Raw genomic sequence first — 27,146 nt, 5'->3', positions numbered from 1 at the left:
ACTATCATTGTATGGGAGAGGGGGGCACCACTAGACACCAGGGATCACTGTATTGGGGAAGCCACTGGACACCAGGGATCACTGTATGAGGGAGGAGGGCACAACTAGTTGTCCAAGACGATCCTTGGTGATCATTCTGGGTGAAAAATTTCTAAATAAGTGATGTACGGAGACCCTGCAGTGAAGGGAAGGTACTGAATGGGAGAGGCACAACAACAGAGGTAATTTATGTTGGTGGTTTAGTGATCGGCCATGGCAAATCGCTAAACAGCATTGTGGGAAACCTGCACTGATGGTCAATAATTGCCCAAGATCATCAAAAAGTGTCATCTCATGCGTCAAAAACGTACTTAGCCTGAAGAGAATATACATGATCTGTGGTAGCTCAGATAAGCAACAGATATTTGTAGGTAAAATTTCAACAGAACAAAGGCCTCAATTCACTAAGATCATGCTGGAGATAATAAAGCAAGAGAAAACTTACCTCCACACAGTGAGAGAGTTATCTTATCTCTCCATTCCTTAAGTTACCTCCTGTGTAGTTAAGTTACCTCCTCTGTAGTTAATTTACCTACTCTGTAGTTAATTTACCTCTTCTGTAGTTATTTTCACACAGAGTTAATTAACAGCCTGTCTTTAACTCTGGAGTTATTTTAAGGATTGAAGAGTTAACTTAAAGACAGAAGAGTTAACTTTAGGTTTGCCCGAGGTAAAATGTTTCCTGAATACGGCATGCGTGATCACCATGGTAATAACTCTAGAAACGTTATTAAAGACAGGAGATAAACTTAGTGAATTGAGGCCATTGACATGAGAATATTATTCTCATACCACTGTGCTCATGCTCGATAAACACCTCCCGACCCCAATGCCCCTGCCAGCGTCACTCGAACAAGGAACACACACTCCTGATCAGTGGCTGGTCGATATTGTGATTATCTATCGGGAATGTCCTTGTTTTTTTACTAGATTTTTATTAGATTCAATAATTTTGTATCAAATCTAATGTCTAACCTTTTAAGAAAATAAATTGTACAATGTGTGCCTATAAAAGCTATGGATATTTATACAGACAAACAATGACTGCCTAATCCTACTGTAGAAATCACTTTGGGTGATTATCCAGTGTCTGTACAAAGCTTCAGATCAATTACATTCAGAGCTCTATGGCAGTGGTCCTCAAACTAAGGCCCGCAGGCCGAATGTGGCCCCCTGAGGCTTTTTTACCGTCCCCTACCAACAAAATGTATTACTTATAATAATAGTAAGTCAGCTACATTTTTGAATATTGTAGTCCGCATTTAGAATAGAAGTGCTGGCATCACCCATCCATATGGAAGCCAGAAGGCAGTAATTTGCTGGTTTCCAATTAAATTCCACATCAGGTGACACTGTTGTCCAATTGGACTGCAGGTTGTCACCTGGGTATGCTGTCTGGCCTGCAAAGACTTCTTCATAATTTTATGTATACTCCATCCCCCCAGCAGTCTGAAGTATGTTGACCCGGCTCTTGACCCAAAACGTTTGGGGACCCCTGTTCTATGGCATGACACAGTGGGGTAAGTATAGATCCATGAGCCCTAGTGTGAATCTAAAGCTATGTACAGGCTCTGGTTTAAACTCGGCCACGGAATTAAGAACAAAGCTTTACACTGCGGCCACCTCTAGCACTGCATATATGTATATATATATAAAAGTCACCTTCCAAGGACAGTAAGAGAGGCGTAAGCAGGGGGAGGGGACAACTTGGTTAGTGACCACCACTATTCAAAGCAAAGGTAGAGGTGATCATCATCACCAAATCATCAAAGGAATCCCAATGCTCTATCTGGGCCCTTATGGTGCCAATACTCAATTTGCAGCATCGATATCCGGACGATTCGATCATAGTGATCTATCCCGTCAGAGATCGATGTCCCAACTTGGCTGCCCAACCAATCATTTCGATTGATTTTCTGGCTGAATTGAAACAATGTTTCGATGATCGATGGACCCCAGGACGGTCTCCCCCCTTGTAATTTGTGGGTCACGTTATACAGATGGAGGCAGTGGCACTTGGTAGATTTCCAATAGATTTCATGCTGAAATCTATTGGAAATTAGTGTGCAGTGTGTGGGCAGGTAATACATCCCTCTATAATCGGATTTGATAAGAGAGGGATCTATTGGTTGATCGTCGACTGGTGTATAGCCACCTTTAGGTCAAAAACCCAGGTACAGTAGCAACCTCTACATCCCTTATTCCCATGCCACTGGCCTGAGTTCCAGATACTGAAGACCACTGGGGCGTAACAATAGACCCTGCAAGGGATGCAGCCGCAGGGGGGCCCAGTCCTGAGAGACTGACAACCATGGACAAGAAAAGAAGAAGCTTTCTGCTATCTGCACAATTGTTCTAATGACTGCATCTGTGCTCAGCCACTGATAAGGAATCATACAAAGTTTTGCAGTCAAAGATTTGTAGTCCCTATTCAGTGTGCATCAGGCTCTTGTGTACAGTGCCCAGTCCCCTTGGTAGGAGGGGGCCCCATCCAAAGTTTTGCAGGGGGGGGGGGGCAGTGATTTCTAGTTACACCCCTGGAAGACCACTACACTTGTTAATCTATAAAATAATGTCCTGGTAATGTTTAGTAATACTGAATTATAATGATGGAAAGAGCTGTTTTCTATTACAAATGTTTGCTTTCTGCAGTTGGATCTTTTACTTACCAGTATAAAGTGTGTGAAGACTTAATCTAGCAGGAATGCATGTCACAGCTCATGGCTGGGAAAGACATATGCCAGCAACCCAACAATGGTCACTGGATCACAGGCAGATTAAACTGACCTTATTGTGAGGGGAATATGGGGGCTGCAATATTGATTTCCTCTTAAACCAGTGATCTGCAAACTTGGCTCTCCAGCTGTTAAGGAACCACAAGTCCCACAATGCATTGCAGGAGTCTAACTGCCACAGTCATGAATCATAAAGGCAAATGCATTGTGGGACTTGTAGTTCCTTAACAGCTGGAGAGCCAAGTTAAACAATGGCTGTTCTGCTGATACCCATTGATCCAGCATGAGAATGCAGCTCAAGTGCTTTGACTAAAGTCTGATCACACTAACTGAATACTTCAGATGTGTTGTTCACGGCACTACTGAAACTGAAAGGATTATTGAACTACGTAAATTATTATGTGAATTACAGCTATAGCGGCACTTAGTGAGTAGTTTGGGTGCCATCAAAAGATGGATCTTAAAATTACAATAAAAACAGTGTAATTTGGCTGCCAGGAATAGCTGGAAGCTGAATTACGAATTTTGTAATTAACACCACCGGGACTTTTGCAGGAGCAGGGTGAGCCATTTTTTGGCTGTACCCTGTGCCCAAATTTCCTGGTGCCTTAATTACATGTAGGTCAATTGAAGAACTACTGCTTTGGACACTTTAAGACTGTACTGGATTAACTTCCTGTAAATGAATCCAAGGGTATGACTAACACCCTACATTGCAGTACCAGTCTGCAATGTTGGATGTGTAAAATGACACTCTCCACTGAGGTCTGGCAGGTTCTCCCAATACTACACGGTGCTGGATTACAGGAAGGTTCTTACTATCAATTCCCGCTTTTGCGCCACATGACCACTAGAGGGCATGTCTGCACTTCCATTGCTAGATATAAGGGGAAAATAGGACTAGAAATGAGATTAAAGGGGAACTGAAGAGAGAGATATAAGGAGGCTGCCATGTTTATTTCCTTTTAAGCAATACCAGTTGCCTGGCAGCCCTGCTGATCCTCTGCCTGTAATACTATTAGCCATAGCCCCTGAACAAGCATGCAGCAGATCAGGTGTTTCAGACTTTAAAGTCAGATCTGACAAGACTAGCTGAATGCTTGTTTCTGGTGTTATTCAGATACTACTGCAGAGAAATAGACCAGCAGGGCTGCCAGGCAACTGGTATTGATAATAAATATGGCAGCCTCCGTATACCTCTTACTTCAGTTCCCCTTTAAACTGGGGAACTCAAGTTATTTGTGTATAGTTAGCCTATTAAAAGTCCCTAAAGCCTGCAACCCACTTGCGATTGCAAAACGCTCTAAAAAAACGCAACCGCATTTTTAGAAGATTTTTGCCACTTTAAAGCGAAGCGATTTTCAGAGCGACTTCAGGGAAGCTATTTTGGGCTCTGCTTTTCCTTATGATGCTGTATGCAGGGTTTTTGCGATTTTGGCAAATCACAATTGCTTCTGTGGGATCCTGTCCATTCACTTTCAGCAGCGATACGTTTTAGGAATCGGGAGATTCCTAGAAAGCATAATTTACTGCTAAACTATCTCTGATGTGCCCCAGGCCCAGACATAAAGCGCTCTCGAGTAAAATCTCTATTCAGTATACAAAAAGAGTGTTTTAGAGCATTGCGGTTTTTGGTAGCCACTAATTGTAGCCTGCCAATGTAGGGATGGTCAGTGAGATGCAAATAATTATGAGTTCATGCAGGATTATGTACATTTTGTAAGCAAATGTATGCATCTTGAAAATGGACTGGGTTTTGTCTTTTTTTTTTCCACTTTGTAATGTTTGTTATTACCTTTCTTTCTCAGGGTATTACTAACTGATCTGCGGTTAATGCCATTGTATTTTTCTGACCAAAAACAAAAAAAGGAAAAGATACTAATAAAATTTGGTTTAAAAAAAGGAAGCAAACACACATCTGGTATAATCCTTTGGTGATATAGGATCAGATACACAACATGTCTTGGGGATAACATTTCCGACTGCAAACATTAATGCAAGTTGCATACAAAAACTCAAAGGAAAAATCTGTGTGTGCTGTGTCAAGTTTATGGCAAGAGAATGCTTACTACTTCATATGGGATAAGCAGTGGGTACTCAGAGCAGGAATTCACGCAGCCAGTCTAAAAAAAGTGAAGCCGGGGTGAGGGTGATATGGAGGTTGCAATATTTATTACCTTTTAAACAACACCAAATGCCTGGCAGGCCTGTTGATCTTATGGCATCAGTAGTGTCTGAGTAACAACCCTGAAACAAGCATTTGGCTAATCCAGTTAGACTTGAGTCAGAGCACCAGATCTGTATGCTTGTTCAGGGTTTATGGCTAAGGCTGGGAGCTCAATAGCCAGTGTGCAGAAAACCATGCGTTTTCTGGACTGTGCATTTCTAATTCTTTTTTTTGTGTGTGTTTGCATTTTTTTATTTAATTTTAGTACGTTTTCAGGTTCTTTATATATATGTATATATATATATATATATATATATATATATATATATATATATATATTTTTTTTTTTTTTTTTTTGTGGATGCAGCAAAATTGCAGCAAAATAGCATTCCTCAGTGTCTCCATGGAGCTACATTATGTGCGTTTTTTTTTTTTTTTAAATTAAGCAGCAAGTTGTGCAATTTAAAAACCGCACACTGTAAAACGCACATATATGCGTTCTTGCACGCGGCATATAGATTTTCATTAATGGCAAAAGGGCTACCATTTCTGTCTAGTGTTTTCCAAGCATAAAAATATTTGAGTCACAGGAACCAGGGCATAGCCAGGCAACTTGCATTGTTTAAAAAGAAATAAATATGGCAGTCCCCGTATCGCTCTCATCTTGGGTTCCACTTTAGTTATACCATTGCCATAGGTATGTGTCAAACACTTTGCTCATCCCCAGTATACAACAATGGAAAAATCTAGGATTTCACTCTTAAGAATGTTGCAATTACAAAACATGTCAGGCTTTTTAAAAGTGTATCTGCTGTTACAGTGTTGCTATCCCTTATGCAAATAACATACCAGTAATCTGAGAGTGTATGAAATGTAAACCAGCCTGCTAGTCTGTCAATGCATTGCTCAATAACGTTCAATAGTTCTAGATTTGTCATTCAGTACCAGTCTTGCAGTCTTCCATCAGCGTACGATGATCTGGTGAGAGAGAGTTTTCTGCATACAAGCAAACACATAAAAACACAATACAAGGTACATGCAATACATCACACTTGTCATGCTATCAGTGGCGTAGCTAAGGAGCTGTTGGCCCCAATGCAAGTTTTACATTGGGGCCCCCGAAGCACTCTATACATAACAATTGATACGGCGCACCAAAACCTGCCAATGGCAACTACAGTGTCAGAGGTGCAAGAAGGGGATAGGGAACAGTTTGTTAATGATTATTACTATTCAAAGTATCTATAGAAGTGATCATTACCAGCACAGGACCAATAGAGAGCTAATACTGTGTTTGCAGGGTTGGCCCCCCTGGGGCCCCTCTGGCCCAAGGGCCTTGATGCAGTTGCAACCTCTGCAACCCCTATTGCTACGCCCCTGCATGCTATATAAAACACGTGCATTGATGGAGCACCTGAAACTAAAATAAAAGTGGCTCTATAGCATTGCCATAAATATTAAACTGGATATATTTTGGGTAAAATCACATTAGATTGAATTGCACCCTGATACCGTTGATGGATAAACGCAAAACTTACCTTATAGAAAACCTGAACTGAAAGGACTGTAGGGGCTGACATATTTGTTTCTGTATAAAAAACATGCCAGTTTGCTGTTTTGGTATTACATGGGTTTCGTACCTACAACAAGCATGCAGCCGGTGGGGTCAGAGCACAAGGTCTGCATGCCCTGTATATGGGTCACAGACTCAGGAAGTGGGTGGGGGAGGGGAAGCAAAGGGTCCACAAACTACCCAGGCACAGAGCCATTTCAAATTGCAGTAGGTAACAGTCTTTAGATTTTCCTCTCAGTTCATGTTTCCTTCATTCCACCCCATCTCTGACACTAACCTCCGATGAAATGACACATATTGTGCTCCACCCTAACCCTACTCATAGTCAATGAACCTCCACCCACTTTAAAAAAAAAAGTCAAAGATCCTTGTGTGTCAGATTGCACCAAACGCTACAGAAGAAACCAACTACTCCTGGTATGAATGGTAACTGTTCCAAGAGGAAACAGATTATCTTTCACAGATTTATGTATTATTGATATTAGTATTATTATTATTATGCTCACTAATCCAGAATCCCTAGTTGCATTTTAATAGTGGTAAGCAAAAAAAAAAATCTTCCTGTGCAAATGAAATATATATAAACCAAGAAAGAGGATTGTTCAAGGGCTAATCAGAATTCCAACCGTCCGGCAACTGGCAGCTGATAAATTCATACTACTGGCATTCCCTGATTTATTTATTTTTTTTGATCATTAAAGGACAACTGAAGTGAGAGGTATATGGAGGCTGCCATATTTATTTCCTTTTAAGCAATACCAGTTGTCTGGCTGTCCTGTGCCTCTAATACTTTTAGCCACAGAGCCTGAACAAGCATGCAGCAGATCTGATGTTACTGACATTATTGTGTTTCTAGTGTTATTCAGACACTACTGCCGCCAAATAGATCAGCAGGGCTGCCAGGCAACTGTTTTTGTTATCAGGAAATAAATATGGCAGCCTCCGTTCTCAGTGCAATTGTCCTTTAATGCAAGTTATTTTCTTTCAATAGACTACACTCAAAATACATTGGCTGTGTATGACTGCAACTACCACTGAGGTCTCTAGGGGGCAGTGTCTTCCAGACGTTTACAATACAGGGGTTGCTTCTCTCTACTTCGCTTTAAAAATATATAAAAGTTTTCCTTTGCCAGCCGAGTCACATCACGAATTACTGGTGAAGATATAAAGTAGTATGAATTTAACACTTGTATAGCTTAACAACGCCTGTTCGCATAGTTTTTTTTTTAGTACTAAACTTTTCAGTGTCAACTTGAAACTACACTAGACTAGCACCACGCTTAACAGAATAGCCACTAGATGGCGCTCGCTGCACATTTTCTATACATCAGTGGCCCAGATTCAATAAACGTGTCTATTTCTACTCGAGATCTTTTCACATCTTGACGATACAATACATTTTGTAGCTATGATGATATTAGGGTTGTTTTATTTGGCTATTTAAATATATAACTGAAAGTTTGACATTGGTAATTATAGGGAGTGTTTGTCAATATACATTTTTTGCTTAATTAAAATAGTGTTCTTCTACTGTAAACGTTCTCTGATCAATGACATGCCTGAAAACAGTCATGGGTAGGGAAGAATGTGCACATAAATAAAACCAGAGCAGTATACTCTCCACCTATATGGGTAGGCTTGGTGCAATGCAGGACACAACATCTTACTATCATCTAAAGGTAAGTTTAGACAACAGTAGTTTGAAATGATACTTAGTTAAAAAAAAAAGTAATGGGCTCTTATTCAATTCATTTTTTTTCTCCTAAGTCTTCTCCTAGGTGATATTTGTATACATTATCAACAAAATGCCCTTTGAGCCACAGCAAGCAAAAATATGCTTAGAATAATATTGATAGTACTTTTTCACCTCGTTGTTGGTATTTTTTCAATTGCAGAGTGCAAAGAAGTTATTTTTAACAGAAGATGAAAAGATTTTTTAGGAGAAAACTTAGTAGAAAAAAGTGAATTGAATAATGACCCTGGTGTAAACAATGCCTCTATCACCATAGTAACCAATGAAGTCTCAGGGCTAGGGGAAGAATAACATCTGAATTATGATTGGTTGCTATGGTCAACAGATTTGTTCCCTGACAACTTTCATAGATCAGAACCATAATGCAGTTTGTTCTCACATTATACGGCAGCTACAACTAAATATCTCTATGTGACTACATTTCTCCCATTGTACTACTAGCCAAAACAAACGCATTCCTCACAACAAGCATTGCTCCTTTTCATTTGCCAAACAGAAGTGATCGGTTTTATAGGACAATAAAACTTTTTTCTGCAATGAAGACAGTCCTACAAATGCAGGATGGTGCAGTGGGGCTGATGTATCAAGGCAGAGGCAAAGAAAACTGAAGCTGATGATGAATGAAGGACAGGTAGCCTGGGGTATGTGCTGGGCTTGTGTCTAAAGTTTTCCTTCAGCAAAGTAGTCTCATAGAGTATATCACCATCATAACTTCTAAGCTTTATGAACAAAGAGATGGAGGGCATTCCTGTCCATTCAACAAGCATTGGCTCAGGGGGTAGACCCCTATCTCTGCCACTGCCAGTCTTGATACATCTGGAAGCCAAGCCTCATCCGTCCATATTAGGGCATCCTCCTAGTGATCCACATATACAGACCAATAAGAAATCTGGAAGGCGGAGAGGTGCTCCTGTGATGGTCCTTGTAACTAGCTGGCCACCTGTCACTACACTGTCACTGCATTGCAAGGAGCAGGCTTGCTGAGCACACAGCACACTGCAAACCACAACGACTCACAGCACAACACTGACAGCTAAGAGAATGTTGGTGTTGTCACTGGAAATTCAAACAGCTGCCCAAGTGCCCGTACAATTCATTCATTGTTAGATGTTTAAGAGCTATGCCACTGAGGAGAGCTGTGTCATAATAATCCTCCTGCATCTCATAGTGGCTTATCTGGTATAAAGTGGTAAGTAAAGGTTTATAGGGTCCATAATCATTACTGGCTCGTACGAAGCATCCTGCTAGCATCATCCTCATATACATGACAGGTAAGACCTCAATATGTGATGTTTAATAAAAGAATAACTACAGTTAGTCCTATTTTCAGTTCAATACCAAGTTTAGTAAGTATAAAGTCACACAAAATCTACAACATCACTGAATCCAAAGATATAATCATGCAAGCCAGCTATCAGAAAGTGAATTATGAAAAACACCAAAATAAAGTGTTCGGAGGATATTAATCCAAAAATTCTTAGGAGGAAATTACTCTCCAGAGTGCTAGGAGGAGATTAATCCACAAATTCTTAGGAGGAAATTACTCTCCAAAGTGCTAGGAGGAGATACAACTCCTAAATTGTATTGTAATGTTTTTGGGGAAAATACCTATAAAGTGACCTAAATCAGTCACCCCAGCGTGTGCCCCACTCTCCCAGTCTTTCCAGTGACCACACACCTCACACCCCTCTTCAGCCCTGATGTTACCTTCACACTGGACAAGTCAAATGCTGGTTCTTTGGGTTTGACAGGTTCTGGGGCTGCGGCTGCGGCTGGTGCCGGTGCAGGGGCAGCAGCTGCTGCTGGTTTCTTCACATCCTTCTTGGGTGCCATTGTACTTTTTTGTTTAAATGAAACAGTCAGGAAGTTTAAGAATCCAGAAAGAAGCGAGCAAGCTGGAGCGTTGGAGGTAAGATCAGGACGATCCTCAGCCCAGAGCCTAGATGTGGAACCCGGAGTGTTTTTCACTATTAGGGCATATTTATATTTCGCTTAGTACCTAACACAATCTGCACGCATGCTGCTGGATTGGACAGTTCCCGAGGCAAGGAGGATGTCATCAGGACTAAGACTATAAATGGAATATAAGGGGTCAGGGCTTCAGCAAGCCACGGGACTTCTATTTTTTTCAGCCTGCCTGGATTTTTGGGATAAGTGTAAAGGACAAACAGACGAATAAGCTGCCTGGAAAGCCCTTGTTGACATCTTGTTGCAAGTTTTTCTCCTGGTTGGAATTTTTTTGCTGTTGTTAAATAATAAATCACACCCAAGTCCCCCCTCGTCATGCATTCCAAGTCCTGGGATCACATGGGATTTCAGTTTGGAATTTATTTTCAAAGCAGTGGGGTACAGGAAAGTCTCTAGTAGCCCCCCTTCTCCTCCCCCCACCATCTCATTTCCCACCCCAGCCCCCCTTTTTTCACATAGTTAGATTCCGCCCTCCCCCAATTCTCTATCTTTCATTTGCGGAAAAGTGTTGATCAAGCAGTGTGCAGCCCTGGGTTTAAAAATAAAAGCAGACGTATATGGCAAGTCGTCCTTGTCACCTCCTCCTGTTTCAGAGAGAATGTACTGTACGCACAGGCCCCCCGTCCTGTGTGCTTTTGTATATTAATTACATGTGGAAGCCTGGCTAAAGTTCCTGATGTTCTGATCCCACAGGATGGGCTTCATATTCATAGTGCAAGAAATGGAAGGGCCATCGCAGCCTGGGAACAATTATATATGTAGATCTCACTGCCCGGTTGCCACTTTAGAGTCGCAGATGTCATCACCGAGACGGGCACCAAGCGGACAGGTGTGCCACTCTGTGTCCTACACAGCACTGTGTTCCTCTATCCAGCCACAGAGGACTAGCTACATGAGTGTCTCTACACAGGAAACTACATCTAGTGTCACTGCATAGATAGGACTATCTACATCTAATGTCACTAGATAGGACTGACTAGCTACATAAGTGTCACTATACTGGGCTAGCTACATACAGTGTCACTGCATAGGACTATCTACATATAGTGTCACTACATAGGACTACTTATAGTGTCACTACATAGGACTATCTACATATAGTGTCACTACATAGGACTATCTACGTATAGTGTCACTACATAGGACTACGTATAGTGTCACTACATAGGACTATCTACATATAGTGTCACTACATAGGACTATCTACATATAGTGTCACTACATAGGACTATCTACACATAGTGTCACTATATAGGGCTATCTGCATATAGTGTCACTACATAGGACTACTTATAGTGTCACTATATAGGGCTTTCCACATATAGTGTCAGTACATTGACTAGCTACATATAGTGTCAGTACATAGGACTACTTATAGTGTCACTATATAGGGCTTTCTACATATAGTGTCAGTACACTGACTATCTACATATAGTGTCACTACATAGGACTACTTATAGTGTCACTATATAGGGCTTTCTACATATAGTGTCACTACACTGACTATCTACATATAGTGTCACTACATAGGATTATCTACTTATAGTGTTACTACATAGGGATATCTGCGTACAGTGTCAATACATAGGACTATCTACTTATAGTGTCACTGCATAGGACTGACTAGCTACATAAGTGTTACTACTACATAGAACTACTGTATGATCTAGATATAGTGTCACTGCATATGCCTATCTATAGAGCCACTACATAGGATTGTCTAAATAATTGTCACTAGCAGGACTGTCTACATATAGTGTCACTACATAGGAATATATATTCAATGTATCAATAATGTATTGACAAATGGAATATCTATTCAATGTGTCAATACATAGGACTATCTAGTGTCACTACAAAGGACTATGTACTTATAGTGCCATTACATATGCCTATCTACAGTGTCACTACATAGGACTATCTACTTATACATTATTAATAATAATAATATTAATAATAATAATAATAATAATAATAATAGTGTAGTGTCACTATATACGTGCATGTTGTAGGGGGCAATGTGTACATGTAACAGACTTGCTGTTTTAATGAAAACTGTAATTGACATTAATATTAAATATACAGAAGCCATGCCCTAACATATATAACTCTATCTATCTATCTATCTATCTATCTATCTATCTATCTATCTATCTATCTATCTATCTATCTATCTATCTATCTATCTATCTATCTATCTATCTATTCATCTATCTATCTATCCATCTCTGTCTCCATGCCATACCCCCTCCTCCAGTGTGTGCGGTAGATGGGACGCTGCCAGCCCCCAGTCACACTGCTTGATCAGACCCCAGTGCCGCAGATGAAAGGAGAGCCTCCCGGGTCCTTCTGTCGGGATGGAGGATTTTCTGGTGACTTTGGGACAAATTGTCACACTTAAATAGGGCGGTAGAGTCCAGCTGTTTAGCACTAATATGTGCACAGCAATCACAGCCATAATTCATGTCCTTGTAAATCCGTGCCGGGGAAAGGCTTTATATTTAGAAGACACCTTTGGCATCTTTAACTTTCAGGAGAACCCTAGAAACTTTCTGCATCTGGTTAACCCCTTCCTGCAGCGCCGGCAGACAATCCGTGGATTCTATTTTTATTTTTAAATAAAGGGTTAATCAGGGAAATATAAAATAATACAGTAGCTTCTCATCGAGAAGATGGGATTCACCTGTAGTAAAATCAATTTCCTGTATTGTACAGCAGAGATGACACAATGATACTGCATATTATTTATTTTCATAGTGTGCAGGTTTTAGAGGTGACAAAGAATAGCACTTTACAGACAGTCTGCAGAACATTGCAGTCTATGCTTCACTTACTACCGTACAACAGTGGCTGCTTATAATAACCCTCTCCCAAGCGATTCACAACGGTACAGCAGGTGGCATTCAGCAGAGAGAAGCCTGCTGGTTCTGATCGTGTGCTGTCTGAAGCTTTGGCTCTGTCCACTCTGTGATCGCTGCTTTCTCCTCCAGGATACACAAGGAGAAAGGTCTTTTGGGGATATCAGTGACCCCAAGGGTGAAAACATGAAAGCTTTGTGGTGTCATGTGGGACATGGGAGCCTGGTGTTCTAATTCTATCACTTCTTGTTACCCTTGGAAAGCTGCTACCTAGGGTAGTTTGCATGCAGTGTGAGTCCTTGTACTGGGCAGCTACCCATTATGCCTCCAGTCTCTGTATTTGCTCCCCCTACATGGGAGACAACAAGACAGTGGCAAAAGAAATATGTTAGGAGTGTCAAGGAATTCGGTAGGGGTTCTTCAGGTTAAGTTGATTGAGTTGGGATCACTCAGAATAAAATTAGCAGTAATGGGGAGGGGGGGGGGGGGGGGTGTTTGCATTCAGTGTAGGTGCCTGGGGGGAGACTAGTGTTGTTTTGGGAATACATGTTACGTTTTTTTGCGGAGAATCGTTCCGATAGATGCCTTCGATGTTAAAATTCCGACGTGTCCGATTCTCCGCTCGATTCTGTTCCGCTCGATTTCTCATAGATGTGAATGGAAAAAAGAGAAGAAAAACAAGCGGAAGATAAGAGAATCGAGTAAGGAATGGAATGGCTAATAGATCGTGCAGAGAATCGAACGCGAAAAACGTAACGTGTATTCCCAGCATTAGGTATTAGGAGGGGCTTAACATTAAAGGGACTCCAAGCAGTGCAGAAACTATGGAAAGATGCATATCATTTTAAAGCTCTCTTTCTCCTCTTTCCAATGATATATAAACCACCGCCCTACGCCTTTAAATTTGCGCTATTTTCGCGGTCGAAATTGCCACGGCCGTGATTTCGATCGCGAAAAAAAAGAAAACTAAAAGGCGTAAGGCGACGATTTTGGTGTCGCCAGAAAGAGGAGAAAGAGAGCTTTAAAATTATATCCATCTTCCAATAGTTACATTGTATAACACAGGGCGACTTTTTCCTAAATTCAGCAGCTCCATTCTGCTGAATGGAGCTGCTGACACTGGGGAAAGTGTCGTCCTGTGTAATACAATATAACTATGGAAAGATGGATATCATTTTAAAGCTCTCTTTCTCCTCTTTCTGGCGACACCTAAATCATCATCCTACGCCTTTTAGTTTTCTCTATTTTCGTGATCGAAGTCGCGGACTCTGCAATTTCGATCGCGAAAATAGCGAAAACTAAAAGGTGTAGGGCGGTGGTTTACATATCATTGGAAAGAGGAGAAAGAGAGCTTTAAAATGATATGCATCTTTCCATAGTTTCTGCACTGCTCGGAGTCCCTTTAAGGAAAAGTTGGGCATCGGAAGGGGATACTGTATATGAGAAGAGGTTAGTGTAACGAGCAGCGGGGATACGACCACCGCCGTCCCCACCGCTCAGTTCAGACCGCGCGGCCAGCGGCGAGACCTTTACGCATCTCGGAGATGTGTCAGCTGACTTGAGGGTCGGCTGACGTCATGGGGAGTGCTCCTCGCCCCTGATTGGCCAGGCTGGCGGAGGCGTGCCTGGGAGTCCCCTGCCAGCATAAAGACAGCGAGCTGCCAGTAGCTCGCTGTCTGTTGTTGCGAATACTACGTGTTAGCGCTCAGGACTTAGATAGTTCCGGTGTGCTTTGATCCGGGAGGAAACCGGGGATTTCACACAGCGATAGGAATTGTTTGATAGCTTTAATTATTATTGATATTATTGTCTTTATGTGTATTAACCTTGCCTGAACTCTCGACTATCCTTTTGCCTTGTGATTCTGTGCTTCTGCCCATCTGATCTTGTTGCCGACTTTTGCCTGAACTCCACTTTGATTCTGCCTGCCGATTCTGTACCTTGTCTGCCCGTCTGTTGCCTACCTGATCTGTCCGACTACTCTCTCTCACCAGTGGGCCCTTGCCACTAGTGAGGTTACCGCTGTGATTCTATCTGTAACCTCCATCACCACTGGTGAGGTTACCGCTGAGGATCTATCAGAAAATGACTGTTTGCACCAATCACTACACTTTGTGCAATAAAGCTAGTGACATTGTCACGTCTTACACGCCATTTGCTAACTATTTCTGTATTATTGGTGATACTGCAGATCACCACATAATCGGAAACCTGATATCCTGCTGACACTATTGTTACAGTTAGGGTCAGAAGGGGGTTAATGTTAAACGATACCCGTGGTGATGACATGTGACATGATGAGATAAACGTGTATGTACAGTGTCTAGCACACAAATAACTATGCTGTGTTCCTTTTTTTTTTTTCTCTGCCCGAAAGAGGTAAAACATCAGTTATGTATTGTAAGTGGCAGTTCCTGTCTGAGTCAGGACTGGGTGAGACTACAGTATGACCCTCACTGATAAGAAATTACAACTATAAAACACTTTCTTAGCAGAAAATGGCTTCCGAGAGCAGGAAAGAGATAGAAGGGGTCAATAGTTCATAGATTTTAGCTCTGGCATACTTCAATGAATGTGTCATTGAGCAAAAACAATAAAACAGTAAAAACTTAAAAAGTAGATTTAAATATGAAATAAAACCGTGGAATATCTTAACAAGTCATTTTTAGGAGAAGGAAGATAGATACAATTGTTTATTTTATTTGTTTATTTTCACTTCGGGTGTCCTTTAAGGGAAGAGATTAGGGTCAGAAGAGGATTAATGTTAAAGGAAGAAGTCAGGGTCAGAAGGGGGTAAATGTTAAGGGAAGAGGTTAGGGACAGAAGATGATTAATGGTAAGGGAAGAGGTTAGGTTCGGGAAGGGTTAATGTTAAGGGAAGACGTTAGGGTCTGTAGGGGATTAATTCAATTAGAAGTCCTTGGGCAAGACTTCCTAACACTGCAGGGTGGCCCCTTGAGCCTGTCTTTAGTGGCTGCAGCTCTTGAGCACTTTGAGTCCAACAGGAGAAAAGCGCAATATAGGATTATGATTATTATGTTAGAGGGAAAAGGTTAGGGTCTGGATTAGGCTAATGGTAAGGGGAGAGGTTAGGGAGTGTGTGTGTGTGTGTGTGTGTGTGTGTGTGTGTGTGGGGGGGGGGGGGGTTAATGGCAAGGGAAGAGGTTAGGGTCTGCAGGGGGATAATGGTAAGGGAAGAGGTTAGGGTCTGCAGGGGGATAATGGTAAGGGAAGAGGTTAGGGTCTGGATGGGGTTAATAGTAAGGGAAGAGGTTAGAGTCTAGAGAGGGATAATGGTAAGGGAAGAGGTTAGGGTCTGGAGGCGAGGGGGATAATGGTAAGGGAAGAGGTTAGAGTCTAGAGGGGGATAATGGTAAGGGAAGAGGTTAGAGTCTAGAGAGGGATAATGGTAAGGGAAGAGGTTAGAGTCTTGAGAGGGATAATGGTAAGGGAAGAGGTTAGAGTCTAGAGAGGGATAATGGTAAGGGAAGAGGTTAGAGTCTAGAGAGGGATAATGGTAAGGGAAGAGGTTAGAGTCTAGAGAGGGATAATGGTAAGGGAAGAGGTTAGAGTCTAGAGAGGGATAATAGTAAGGGAAGAGGTTAGATTCTAGAGAGGGATAATGGCAAGGGAAGAGGTTAGAGTCTAGAGAGGGATAATGGTAAGGGAAGAGATTAGGGTCTGGAGGCGAGGGGGATAATGGTAAGGGAAGAGGTTAGAGTCTAGAGAGGGATAATGGTAAGGAAAGAGGTTAGGGTCTGGAGGCGAGGGGGATAATGGTAAGGGAAGAGGTTAGAGTCTAGAGAGGGATAATGGCAAGGGAAGAGGTTAGAGTCTAGAGAGGGATAATGGTAAGGGAAGAGGTTAGAGTCTAGAGAGGGATAATGGTAAGGGAAGAGGTTAGAGTCTAGAGAGGGATAATGGTAAGGGAAGAGGTTAGGGTCTGGAGGCGAGGGGGATAATGGTAAGGGAAGAGGTTAGAGTCTAGAGAGGGATAATGGTAAGGGAAGAGGTTAGAGTCTAGAGAGGGATAATGGTAAGGGAAGAGGTTAGAGTCTAGAGAGGGATAATGGTAAGGGAAGAGGTTAGAGTCTAGAGAGGGATAATGGTAAGGGAAGAGGTTAGAGTCTAGAGAGGGATAATGGCAAGGGAAGAGGTTAGAGTCTAGAGAGGGATAATGGTAAGGGAAGAGGTTAGAGTCTAGAGAGGGATAATGGTAAGGGAAGAGGTTAGGGTCTGGATGGGGTTAATGGTAAGGGAAGAGGTTAGAGTCTAGAGAGAGGGATAATGGTAAGGGAAGAGGTTAGAGTCTAGAGAGGGATAATGGTAAGGGAAGAGGTTAGAGTCTAGAGAGGGATAATGGTAAGGGAAGAGGTTAGAGTCTAGAGAGGGATAATGGTAAGGGAAGAGGTTAGAGTCTAGAGAGGGATAATAGTAAGGGAAGAGGTTAGATTCTAGAGAGGGATAATGGCAAGGGAAGAGGTTAGAGTCTAGAGAGGGATAATGGTAAGGGAAGAGATTAGGGTCTGGAGGCGAGGGGGATAATGGTAAGGGAAGAGGTTAGAGTCTAGAGAGGGATAATGGTAAGGGAAGAGGTTAGGGTCTGGAGGCGAGGGGGATAATGGTAAGGGAAGAGGTTAGAGTCTAGAGAGGGATAATGGCAAGGGAAGAGGTTAGAGTCTAGAGAGGGATAATGGTAAGGGAAGAGGTTAGAGTCTAGAGAGGGATAATGGTAAGGGAAGAGGTTAGGGTCTGGATGGGGTTAATGGTAAGGGAAGAGGTTAGAGTCTAGAGAGAGGGATAATGGTAAGGGAAGAGGTTAGAGTCTAGAGAGGGATAATGGTAAGGGAAGAGGTTAGAGTCTAGAGAGGGATAATGGTAAGGGAAGAGGTTAGAGTCTAGAGAGGGATAATGGTAAGGGAAGAGGTTAGAGTCTAGAGAGGGATAATAGTAAGGGAAGAGGTTAGATTCTAGAGAGGGATAATGGCAAGGGAAGAGGTTAGAGTCTAGAGAGGGATAATGGTAAGGGAAGAGATTAGGGTCTGGAGGCGAGGGGGATAATGGTAAGGGAAGAGGTTAGAGTCTAGAGAGGGATAATGGTAAGGGAAGAGGTTAGGGTCTGGAGACGAGGGGGATAATGGTAAGGGAAGAGGTTAGAGTCTAGAGAGGGATAATGGCAAGGGAAGAGGTTAGAGTCTAGAGAGGGATAATGGTAAGGGAAGAGGTTAGAGTCTAGAGAGGGATAATGGTAAGGGAAGAGGTTAGAGTCTAGAGAGGGATAATGGTAAGGGAAGAGGTTAGGGTCTGGAGGCGAGGGGGATAATGGTAAGGGAAGAGGTTAGAGTCTAGAGAGGGATAATGGTAAGGGAAGAGGTTAGAGTCTAGAGAGGGATAATGGTAAGGGAAGAGGTTAGAGTCTAGAGAGGGATAATGGTAAGGGAAGAGGTTAGAGTCTAGAGAGGGATAATGGTAAGGGAAGAGGTTAGAGTCTAGAGAGGGATAATGGCAAGGGAAGAGGTTAGAGTCTAGAGAGGGATAATGGTAAGGGAAGAGGTTAGAGTCTAGAGAGGGATAATGGTAAGGGAAGAGGTTAGGGTCTGGATGGGGTTAATGGTAAGGGAAGAGGTTAGAGTCTAGAGAGAGGGATAATGGTAAGGGAAGAGGTTAGAGTCTAGAGAGGGATAATGGTAAGGGAAGAGGTTAGGGTCTGGATGGGGTTAATGGTAAGGGAAGAGGTTAGAGTCTAGAGAGAGGGATAATGGTAAGGGAAGAGGTTAGAGTCTAGAGAGGGATAATGGTAAGGGAAGAGGTTAGAGTCTAGAGAGGGATAATGGTAAGGGAAGAGGTTAGGGTCTGGAGAGGAATAATGGTAAGGGAAGAGGTTAGAGTCTAGATAGGGATAATGGTAAGGGAAGAGGTTAGGGTCTGAAGAGGATTCATGGTAAGGGCAGAGGTTAGGGTCTGTATGGTAATAACGGTAAGGGCAGAGGTTAGGGTCTGGAGGGGGTTGATGGTTAGCAAAGAGGTTAGGGCCTGGAGGGTGTAGAGGTCATTGGGGATGGGTGCTGGATGGGAGGTATGTTTCCCCGATATTTGAGTTGTGGTCCCTTTAAAACCCTGTGTGGTCCTAGGAAGGAAGTCCGGAATATGAAGCAGCAAGCAATTGCTGCTTGTCTGTTTTTTTTTCCTTTCTCTTGTCAGGGCCGGACTCCTGGGATGGGAGGGAGTCTGGCTCTAGGCACACACCTGGTTTGTCAGTAAAGCTGAGAGCCTCATGAATAATATGCAAATGTTATGTTAATGATGTATATGAGCAGCCTCACAGGCAGTCTGGAGGAGGGTGTTGATGTGGTAGCATGCTGGCTACTGGATATCCTGTGAAAGAGGCATACTGGACTTACTGGAAGCCAAACCACACGGTGGACTGCTGTGAGTGTGGCTTTGGCCTATGGGAAATTATCCTTACTTTGAACAAACTGGACTTTTCATTACCAAAGCTGACGTAAGCTACTGTTTGTTTTCTTCATTTCTGCTGAAGTAAAGCTGTTTATGTTCTGCTGCCAAATAAACGGCCTTTGTTCTATACATCTGTGTACTGCGTGCTGGCTGCGACCCCTCTAAACTTCACTAGGGGGATAATGGTAAGGGAAGAGGTTAGGGTCTGGAGGGGGTTAATGGTAAGGGAAGAGGTTAGGGTCTTCTCTTAGCTTAGGGAAGTGGTTAGGGTCTGGATGGGGTTAATGGTAAGGGAAGAGGTTAGGGTCTTCTCTTAGCTTAAGGAAGAGGTTAGGGTCTGGATGGGGTTAATGGTAAGGGAAGAGGTTAGGGTCTTCTCTTAGCTTAGGGAAGAGGTTAGGGTCTGGATGGGGTTAATGGTAAGGGAAGAGGTTAGGGTCTTCTCTTAGCTTAGGGAAGAGGTTAGGGTCTGGAGGGGATAATGGTAAGGGAAGAGGTTAGGGTCTGGATAGGGTTAATGGTAAGGGAAGAGGTTAGGGTCTGGAGGGGGTTAATGTTTGGGAAAGAGGTTAGGGACAGAAGATGGTTAATGCTAAGAGAAGAGGTTAGGGTCGGGAGGACTTAATGGTAAGGGAAGAGGTTAAGGTCTGGATGGGGTTAATGGTAAAGGAAGAGGTTAGGGTCTGGATGGGGTTAATGGTAAGGGAAGAGGTTAAGGTCTGGATGGGGTTAATGGTAAGGAAAGAGGTTAAGGTCTGGATGGAGTTAATGGTAAAGGAAGAGGTTAGGGTCTGGATGGGGTTAATGGTAAGGGAAGAGGTTAAGGTCTGGATGGGGTTAATGGTAAGGGAAGAGGTTAGGGTCTGGATGGGGTTAACGTTAAGCAGGTACCTGGACGGGGTTTAGCAGACACTTGCACTCCCCTTTTTTCCTGAGGTCATGTAGGACCCACTACCCCAGCCCTTCTCCCTGGACTTTCTATGTTGTATGTTCTGTTGCTGCAGTAACTCACTGGTCGCTGAGTCACCAACAGATGCAGGGACCCAGGCGCCAGAAAGATTTTGAAACTTCCTAGAAGTTTGGCATTTCCATGGCAACAGCGTCATGTAACAACCAGACGTCACGCCGCCGGTGACAGGTCTGCTTGCATTGCAAATTGCAGCGTGAGTGCCTCTGGCATTCACATTGTGACATAGGGGCATAGAGGGGACGGTGTGGGAGAGACCCCTGACTGCTTTACTACTCATTGGCTTAAAGGGACACATACACTATGCGATTCTTGGATCAAGTATATGACTGATGCTATCCACATACCAATCGTTAACTTGTGCTGCTCCTTTGCACAACCTAGCACTTTTGATAGCAGAAGTCCTGTCTTATGTTGATCTGATCACTGTAGTATACTGCTGTCTACTTAAAAAAAATGTACTAATGGATGGGGGACTCTTAAAGAAAACCTGAGGTGGCCTAAAAAAAAAGAATATAATATACATACCCAAGATGAGGGAACCCTTACATGTCCTCCTTAACCAAACTGCCACTGGCCAGGACCCTGCCAAGACCTAGGCATACTGTGCCTGTGCGACTATGGCCACGCCTATGCAATAAACCAAAGCCGCTTGTCCACGAGCAGCTTTGGCTTATTGCACAGGCCCAGCCATACTCATGCAGGAACAGTATGGTGGCGCTCATGCAAGAAGGAGGCAAGTATGTCAGCGAGAACATATCTGACAAGCTCTTGTAGAATATGTTCAGAGGTTCTGTGTGCAGCAACAGTGCAGTCAAGAAGGAGATGGGGCTATCCAGAGGCTTCCTTCTACCTAGGACTAGGTAATTAATTATCTTAAATTTTTTTTTTGGGGGGGGGGGGGCACCTCGGGTTCATTTTATGGAGCGATTTCACTTATGAAATTCATGGGCACTTTTATGCAATGTGAATTCTCATTAGAATTGACAAGCTATGAAACTCAATAGGCACACTCACAACTAATGTGATTTTCTGTCTGTGCCAGGCCTCTTTTCCACAGACTGTTGATAGGCAGTGAAAGGCCTCTCAAACTATCCAACTGCTCACTGCTGCCTGGTAACTGCTTGTTGCTGCATGATAACTGCTCACTGCTGCCTAGTAACTGCTTGTTGCTGCCTGATAACTGCTCACTGCTGCCTGGTAACTGCTTTCTGAGCACACAGCTCAACAGCCCTTGGAAAAGAGGTCTAAAAACAAACCTTTGCAGCCATCTGCTTTTTTCTGCAGATAGGTCTGTACATTTAGAACAAACACTAAGTCCAAGGGGGACAGGCCCTATAGGTACTAGAAAGCACAGGTAAGTCGCTTTATATCTAAAAGAGCTATTTGCTCAAAAGGAGGGAACAGGCGTATCAGGTTACTCCTCAGTAGGTTAAAACACTTCTCATAAGTGCAGAGACCAATATATAATGGGCTCTATTCTCAAAGAGCCAAAAGTACCGCAAAATTTTACCGCTAAATTCCCGCCAGCGGTAAACTCCGCATTTTTTCAGCATTCACTAACATTTTCCGCATGTTTGCCGCATGCGGGAAAAAAGATGCGGAAACAGCCATTATTCATGCGGGAATGATGCGATAAAAAGGTCGCATGAAAAAGTGTTTAAAAAAAAAAAGTTAAAGTCCAGCAAGCACAGCCCTTAAGCCTCCACACTTCATTAAAGTCAATGGGATGCGGAATATATCACCTACTACTTGTAGGTGATAAAAAAATCGGTAATTAACGACGAAATGATGCGCCTGAACAATTTTGAGAATTGATCTTTTATTGCGGAAAATACCGACTTTTGCGGAAAGTTTTCCGCATGAATCCCGCACTTTTATCACACTTTTTCCACATGCGGAAAAAACATGCGGAACATTTTGAGAATTCCAACTTGACGGTATTTTGGGTGCAAACTTTCCGCATGTACTTTACCGCATGCGGGAAGTCTTTGAGAATAGAGCCCAATGTGGAGGTCTTTGCTGATCCCCCACAAAAACAATTGTGGTGTAGCTATTCCACATAGAGGTTGCATGTAAACCTACTACACTATACAGAATATACAACAGGTAAGCTCAGATGCAGGCTTGATAACCTGCATAGGGAGCCCCTTAGTAGTAGTATGGTATATGCTGCAAAGTGAAAATACTGGAGAGATTGCAGAGTGGATATGAGGTGCTATTTACAAAAGTGCTGCAATATGGAACTCTAACATGTTTCACCCTACGGCTTTTTCAAAGAGTGCTATACATATATACAGTAATTATTTACAAAGTGCAAGCCCCCCACCAGTAGCAATTCCCCCAGCAAACGCCCAAGTCAGGCCTCTTTTCTACAGACTGTTGATAGGCAGTGAAAGGCCTCTCAAACTATCCAAATGCTCACTGCTGCCTGGTAACTGCTTGTTGCTGCATGATAACTGCTCACTGCTGCCTAGTAACTGCTTGTTGCTGCCTGATAACTGCTCACTGCTGCCTGGTAACTGCTTTCTGAGCACACAGCTCAACAGCCCGTGGAAAAGAGGTCTAAAAACAAACCTTTGCAGCCATCTGCTTTTTTCTGCAGATAGGTCTGTACATTTGCATCAAGGTTAAGTTCACGCAAAGAGCATTGCATGATGCCAGCGCTATAATACAGGCATGACACAGCATTACAACATGCATGTTTCTTTTCACAGCATGAAGATCGCTATGGTAGGGCAGCAAGGTGGCATAGTGGATAGCACTCTCGTCCTGCATCACAGGGGCCTCAGTTAAAATTCCAGCCATTTGCAAAGAGTTCTTATGGTCTCCCCGTGTCTGTGTGGGTTTCCTCCGGGCACTCCGGTTTCCACCCATATCCTAAAACATACAAATAATTAAATCCCACCTGAGAGGAGAAAAGTGACAAACTTACCTGGGACTTCTTTAACCCTCCCCCCAGGCGCACTTGACTGTGCGCCTCATCGATTGCACCTTAATTGGCAACCCAAACGAGTCATAGACTTTATTAGGGCTGACAGTGGAACAAGGAGGGGAACGTTCAGCCTCGCATTCAGCCTCAGAAGAAGCTAAGTTCATAGCGAAACAGTCACCAGGCCGTGCACCACCCGGCACCCACTGTCACACTTCTGCACCCCCAGTGCCAGGACGATTGCATATACTCTACACCAATGTCGGGTTTGTATCATGCACTTCCACTTTATTGGTAATAAATGTTTCGATAGAGCCAAGCTTTCCATTGATTCTAAATAAAAATAATATGGTAACATTCATGTTATCCAGATATGCACTCTAGAAAGTTTGTTTGGATAACATAGATAATGTTGTCCATTATAATGTGGAGAAGTAATGTAATATAAAAAGCACTGTACGGCAAACCATGCAAGCAAAAGAGTGAACAAACACGCAGTCTGTGTGTCACAAACATGGAATTGAAGTGTGAGCCCTGCCTTAGGGTCAGTTCACACTGGGTATAAAAATGGCCTGATGTGTTAAGCATAGAATCCATTCACACTTGCTACTTAAAACGTAGTGGAATGGAAGTGACGTGCATGTTCCCGACCATATTGATATTTCTGGACACTGCAGGTGGATTAGGGATGGTCGTAGTCAGCCAACTTCGCCATACTGGGACTACGCGTAGTTTTTCGCAAATACGCTTAGCCAAACTACGGCTTCGAAATCAAATATTTGCTTCATATGCATTTCATAGACTACGCGTTAAAATACGCAATTACGCGAAGTGCGAAGCGTAGTAAATGCGGATGCTTATGCCCGCATGCAGAACATTTTCTGCATGTATTCCTCATTAATTGCCTTTACCAGGAACTCTTCTATATGTACATACCCCTTTCCAATGCGTAAATTTGTAAGCATACAATCGCACACGGAAAATTAGATGTGAGTAACGCATTCATAGTTCACTACGCAATACACATGTTAACTACATATAGTGGGTGTAAGCTACGCGTAGCGGTACTTTGCTATGCGTAAATTTGTAAGCATAGGGTATCATTCATAAAGCATTTCCGCATGCGGAAATGCTTAACACCGGTGACTTTCCCGACCACTCAGCATAAGCCCCATTCATAAAGGCTCTTTCCGCATGAAAAGGTGACAGAGCGATACATTTCCGCCTTGTGCGGAGTTTTTCTAGATTAATCTAGAAAAAGTAACAAACACATCCATTCATAAAGATTAGAGCAAGCGGTATCCGGAAGGAAAATACCGCTTGCTCGACAGTAGCGATAGGTGGGCGGAATACATATAAATGAATGGGAGGGACCTCCCAAGCAGCATCAGACAGAGCAGCGCAGGGAGGGAATCGGGCAGCTTTTAAGTTTCCGCATGTCTTCCGCCACGCTGCCGCCAGCTTCCTCCAGAAAACCTCCGCACTTCTTCCGCAACAGGCAGACTTCTTTATGAATGCCCACCCAGAAGTCTTAATTACCGGTTGCGGAGAAGAACGGTGTTTTCCCGCACTACCGACAGCCTGTTTATGAATGATACCCAATGTTTTGAAACTTCACCTACAAACTACGATGTGTAGATGTGAACTACGATGCGTAAATTCGTACTGGCGTAGTTTCTGCTCATCCCTGCTGTGGATGTCCACAGAAGCAATGCAAGCTTGTTTTCCCTATCCTTTCCTGCTCTACTCACCTTTGTCTTCTATGTCTTCCACCACTATACAGCTCCTCTGCCGCTGCTGGCACCGCCACTTGGTTTGGGAGACAAGCGCCAGCATATACAGTGTATACTCGCATATAAGCTGACCCACGTATAAGCCGAGGTAATCACGTTTCCCTCAGAAACCAAGAAAAAGTAATCGACTCTCATATAAGCCCCTTCCCCGGAATAACCCCCTCCACAGTAGCCAGATGTACCCCCAGTACAAGACACCACCAACTGTCTCTGCTGTGTCTCTAGACACCATTAGATGGCGACATAGATATGAGACACATCAAATGCCCCACAGGAAGAATCCCCGATCATTGCACCACTGGCACATTGCTTGTACACACCACTCTTTAAGTCAGTGAACACTAGTAGTCTTGAGCAACACACTCTGCACACCATGTTGCAGGGAATGAGAGGCAAGGACACAGCAGGGAGCCAGCTGGCAAGAGCAGGACCACTAGTCCTTATGCTCTACTGCCAGGAAAAAAAAATGCTCCACCATCCTTTCTGCTCCACGGACTCGTATATATGCAGAGGGGGTAACTTTTCAGCACATTTTTTGTGCTGAAAAATTAGGCTTATACACGAGTATATAAGTTATCTATTGGAGTCCCACTGGAAGCATAAGGCTCCCATTGGTATCAAAAGACCAATGGGAATCTTCCCTAGCACCAGGTGTTTTTATACAATCCAATGGGAACCTGATGCTTCTCCCAGGGCTTTGATCTATACCCCGGTGCTTGTCTCTCGAGCCAAGCGTCAGTGGCAACAATGATACATATGGCAGTGGTGGAGGACTTAAATGGTGGCGACAGTCGTAGTGGTAGAGCGGATAGACAACGATTGAGTAGTGTGTATATATGGGTGAACACTGTTATAGGGCACAGTATATCCATTCAGGATACACTGTTAATGCACCTTTGTGCATCTGGCATAGACTGAACCCAGCCTTAATCTCATTAGTGAAAAGGTATCAATTGGCTTGGTGGACTGAGCAGGGCCAGATTTAGGGGCAGGCCTCCTATTCCAGTTCCTAGGGCGGAACTATGTTTGGGGCGGGTGGGGAGACAAATGCGACATTTCCCAACCATCCCCACAATGGGACACAGGTCTGCTTTTCTTTCCGTCTGCAGCCGCCCGCTTTCCACGCTGCAGCATGTCCTTGCCTGCGTGTGTCTGCGTGCGCCGTGCAGGCAGCTACAGAGGAGTCCAGAGCAAAGTAGCCAATCAGCTGATGGGAGCACAGGAACAGCGTCTGCAGCATGTAAGGAGCTCTCGCTATGCTGCTGGGAGCCTGGGACACAGATCAGCAACCCTCAGGGCACAGCTAGATACAGAGCAAGACCTTCATGCACAAATCAGGAGGACCACAGCAGGAAGCTATTTGTCCCTTCTCCCCTCCGAGTCCCGACAGCAAAGTGCGGGGGAGGGAGAGAGTGATCAGCTGAGCGGGACTGAGCTCACACGTGGAAAAGCAATGCACTCTGTGAAGCCTTCCCCAGTGTACAGAGGAGAAGTCTTACACCACGATGCAGGAAACTGCATGATCTGTTTCCTGACTGAGAATAACTCCTGCTGCAACTGCATGCTTGAAAGTTAGCGTTGTTGTTACTGCATGTTTCTTCCTATCCCCCCGAAGCAGCATTAGGTGGTCCTTTTGTCCCCTCCCTCAGCTCTCAGCATGTCCCCCCACTGCAAAGAGGCACTACTCCTTCCATCATGCCCGTTCACAGGCACTACTACTCCCAGCATACTCCTTCCCCTCTATAGAGGCAATATAGCTCCCAGCAAGAAGGTTCAACCCCCTCCTCCATAGAGGCACTACTGCTCCCAGGATGCTCCTCCTCCTCTTTAAAGGCAACATAGCTCCCAGCAAGCCCAACCTACAATTATAAGGCACTTCAATTCCAAGCATGTCACTCCACGAAC

At 43.5% G+C, this 27,146-nt stretch overlaps 2 protein-coding genes across 2 annotated transcripts in view; both read right to left on the bottom strand.

Moving 5' to 3' along the window:
* The window catches only part of MYL1 (myosin light chain 1), a 29,511-nt gene extending 19,269 nt beyond the window's left edge, over positions 1-10,242 (bottom strand). The window contains exon 1 of the mRNA XM_068245396.1: positions 9,975-10,242. Coding sequence (XP_068101497.1) covers positions 9,975-10,100 — 126 coding nt within the window. The 5' untranslated portion in view covers positions 10,101-10,242. The remainder of the gene's footprint in view (positions 1-9,974) is intronic.
* Positions 1-27,146, bottom strand: part of LOC137524900 (uncharacterized) — a 366,090-nt gene that overhangs the window by 111,637 nt on the left and 227,307 nt on the right. The gene's annotated exons all lie outside the window — the stretch shown is intronic.

This window comes from Hyperolius riggenbachi, chromosome 7, assembly GCF_040937935.1.
Source record: "Hyperolius riggenbachi isolate aHypRig1 chromosome 7, aHypRig1.pri, whole genome shotgun sequence".
NCBI classification, from domain to species: domain Eukaryota; kingdom Metazoa; phylum Chordata; class Amphibia; order Anura; family Hyperoliidae; genus Hyperolius; species Hyperolius riggenbachi.
This window is presented reverse-complemented; position numbering and strand designations above follow the sequence as displayed.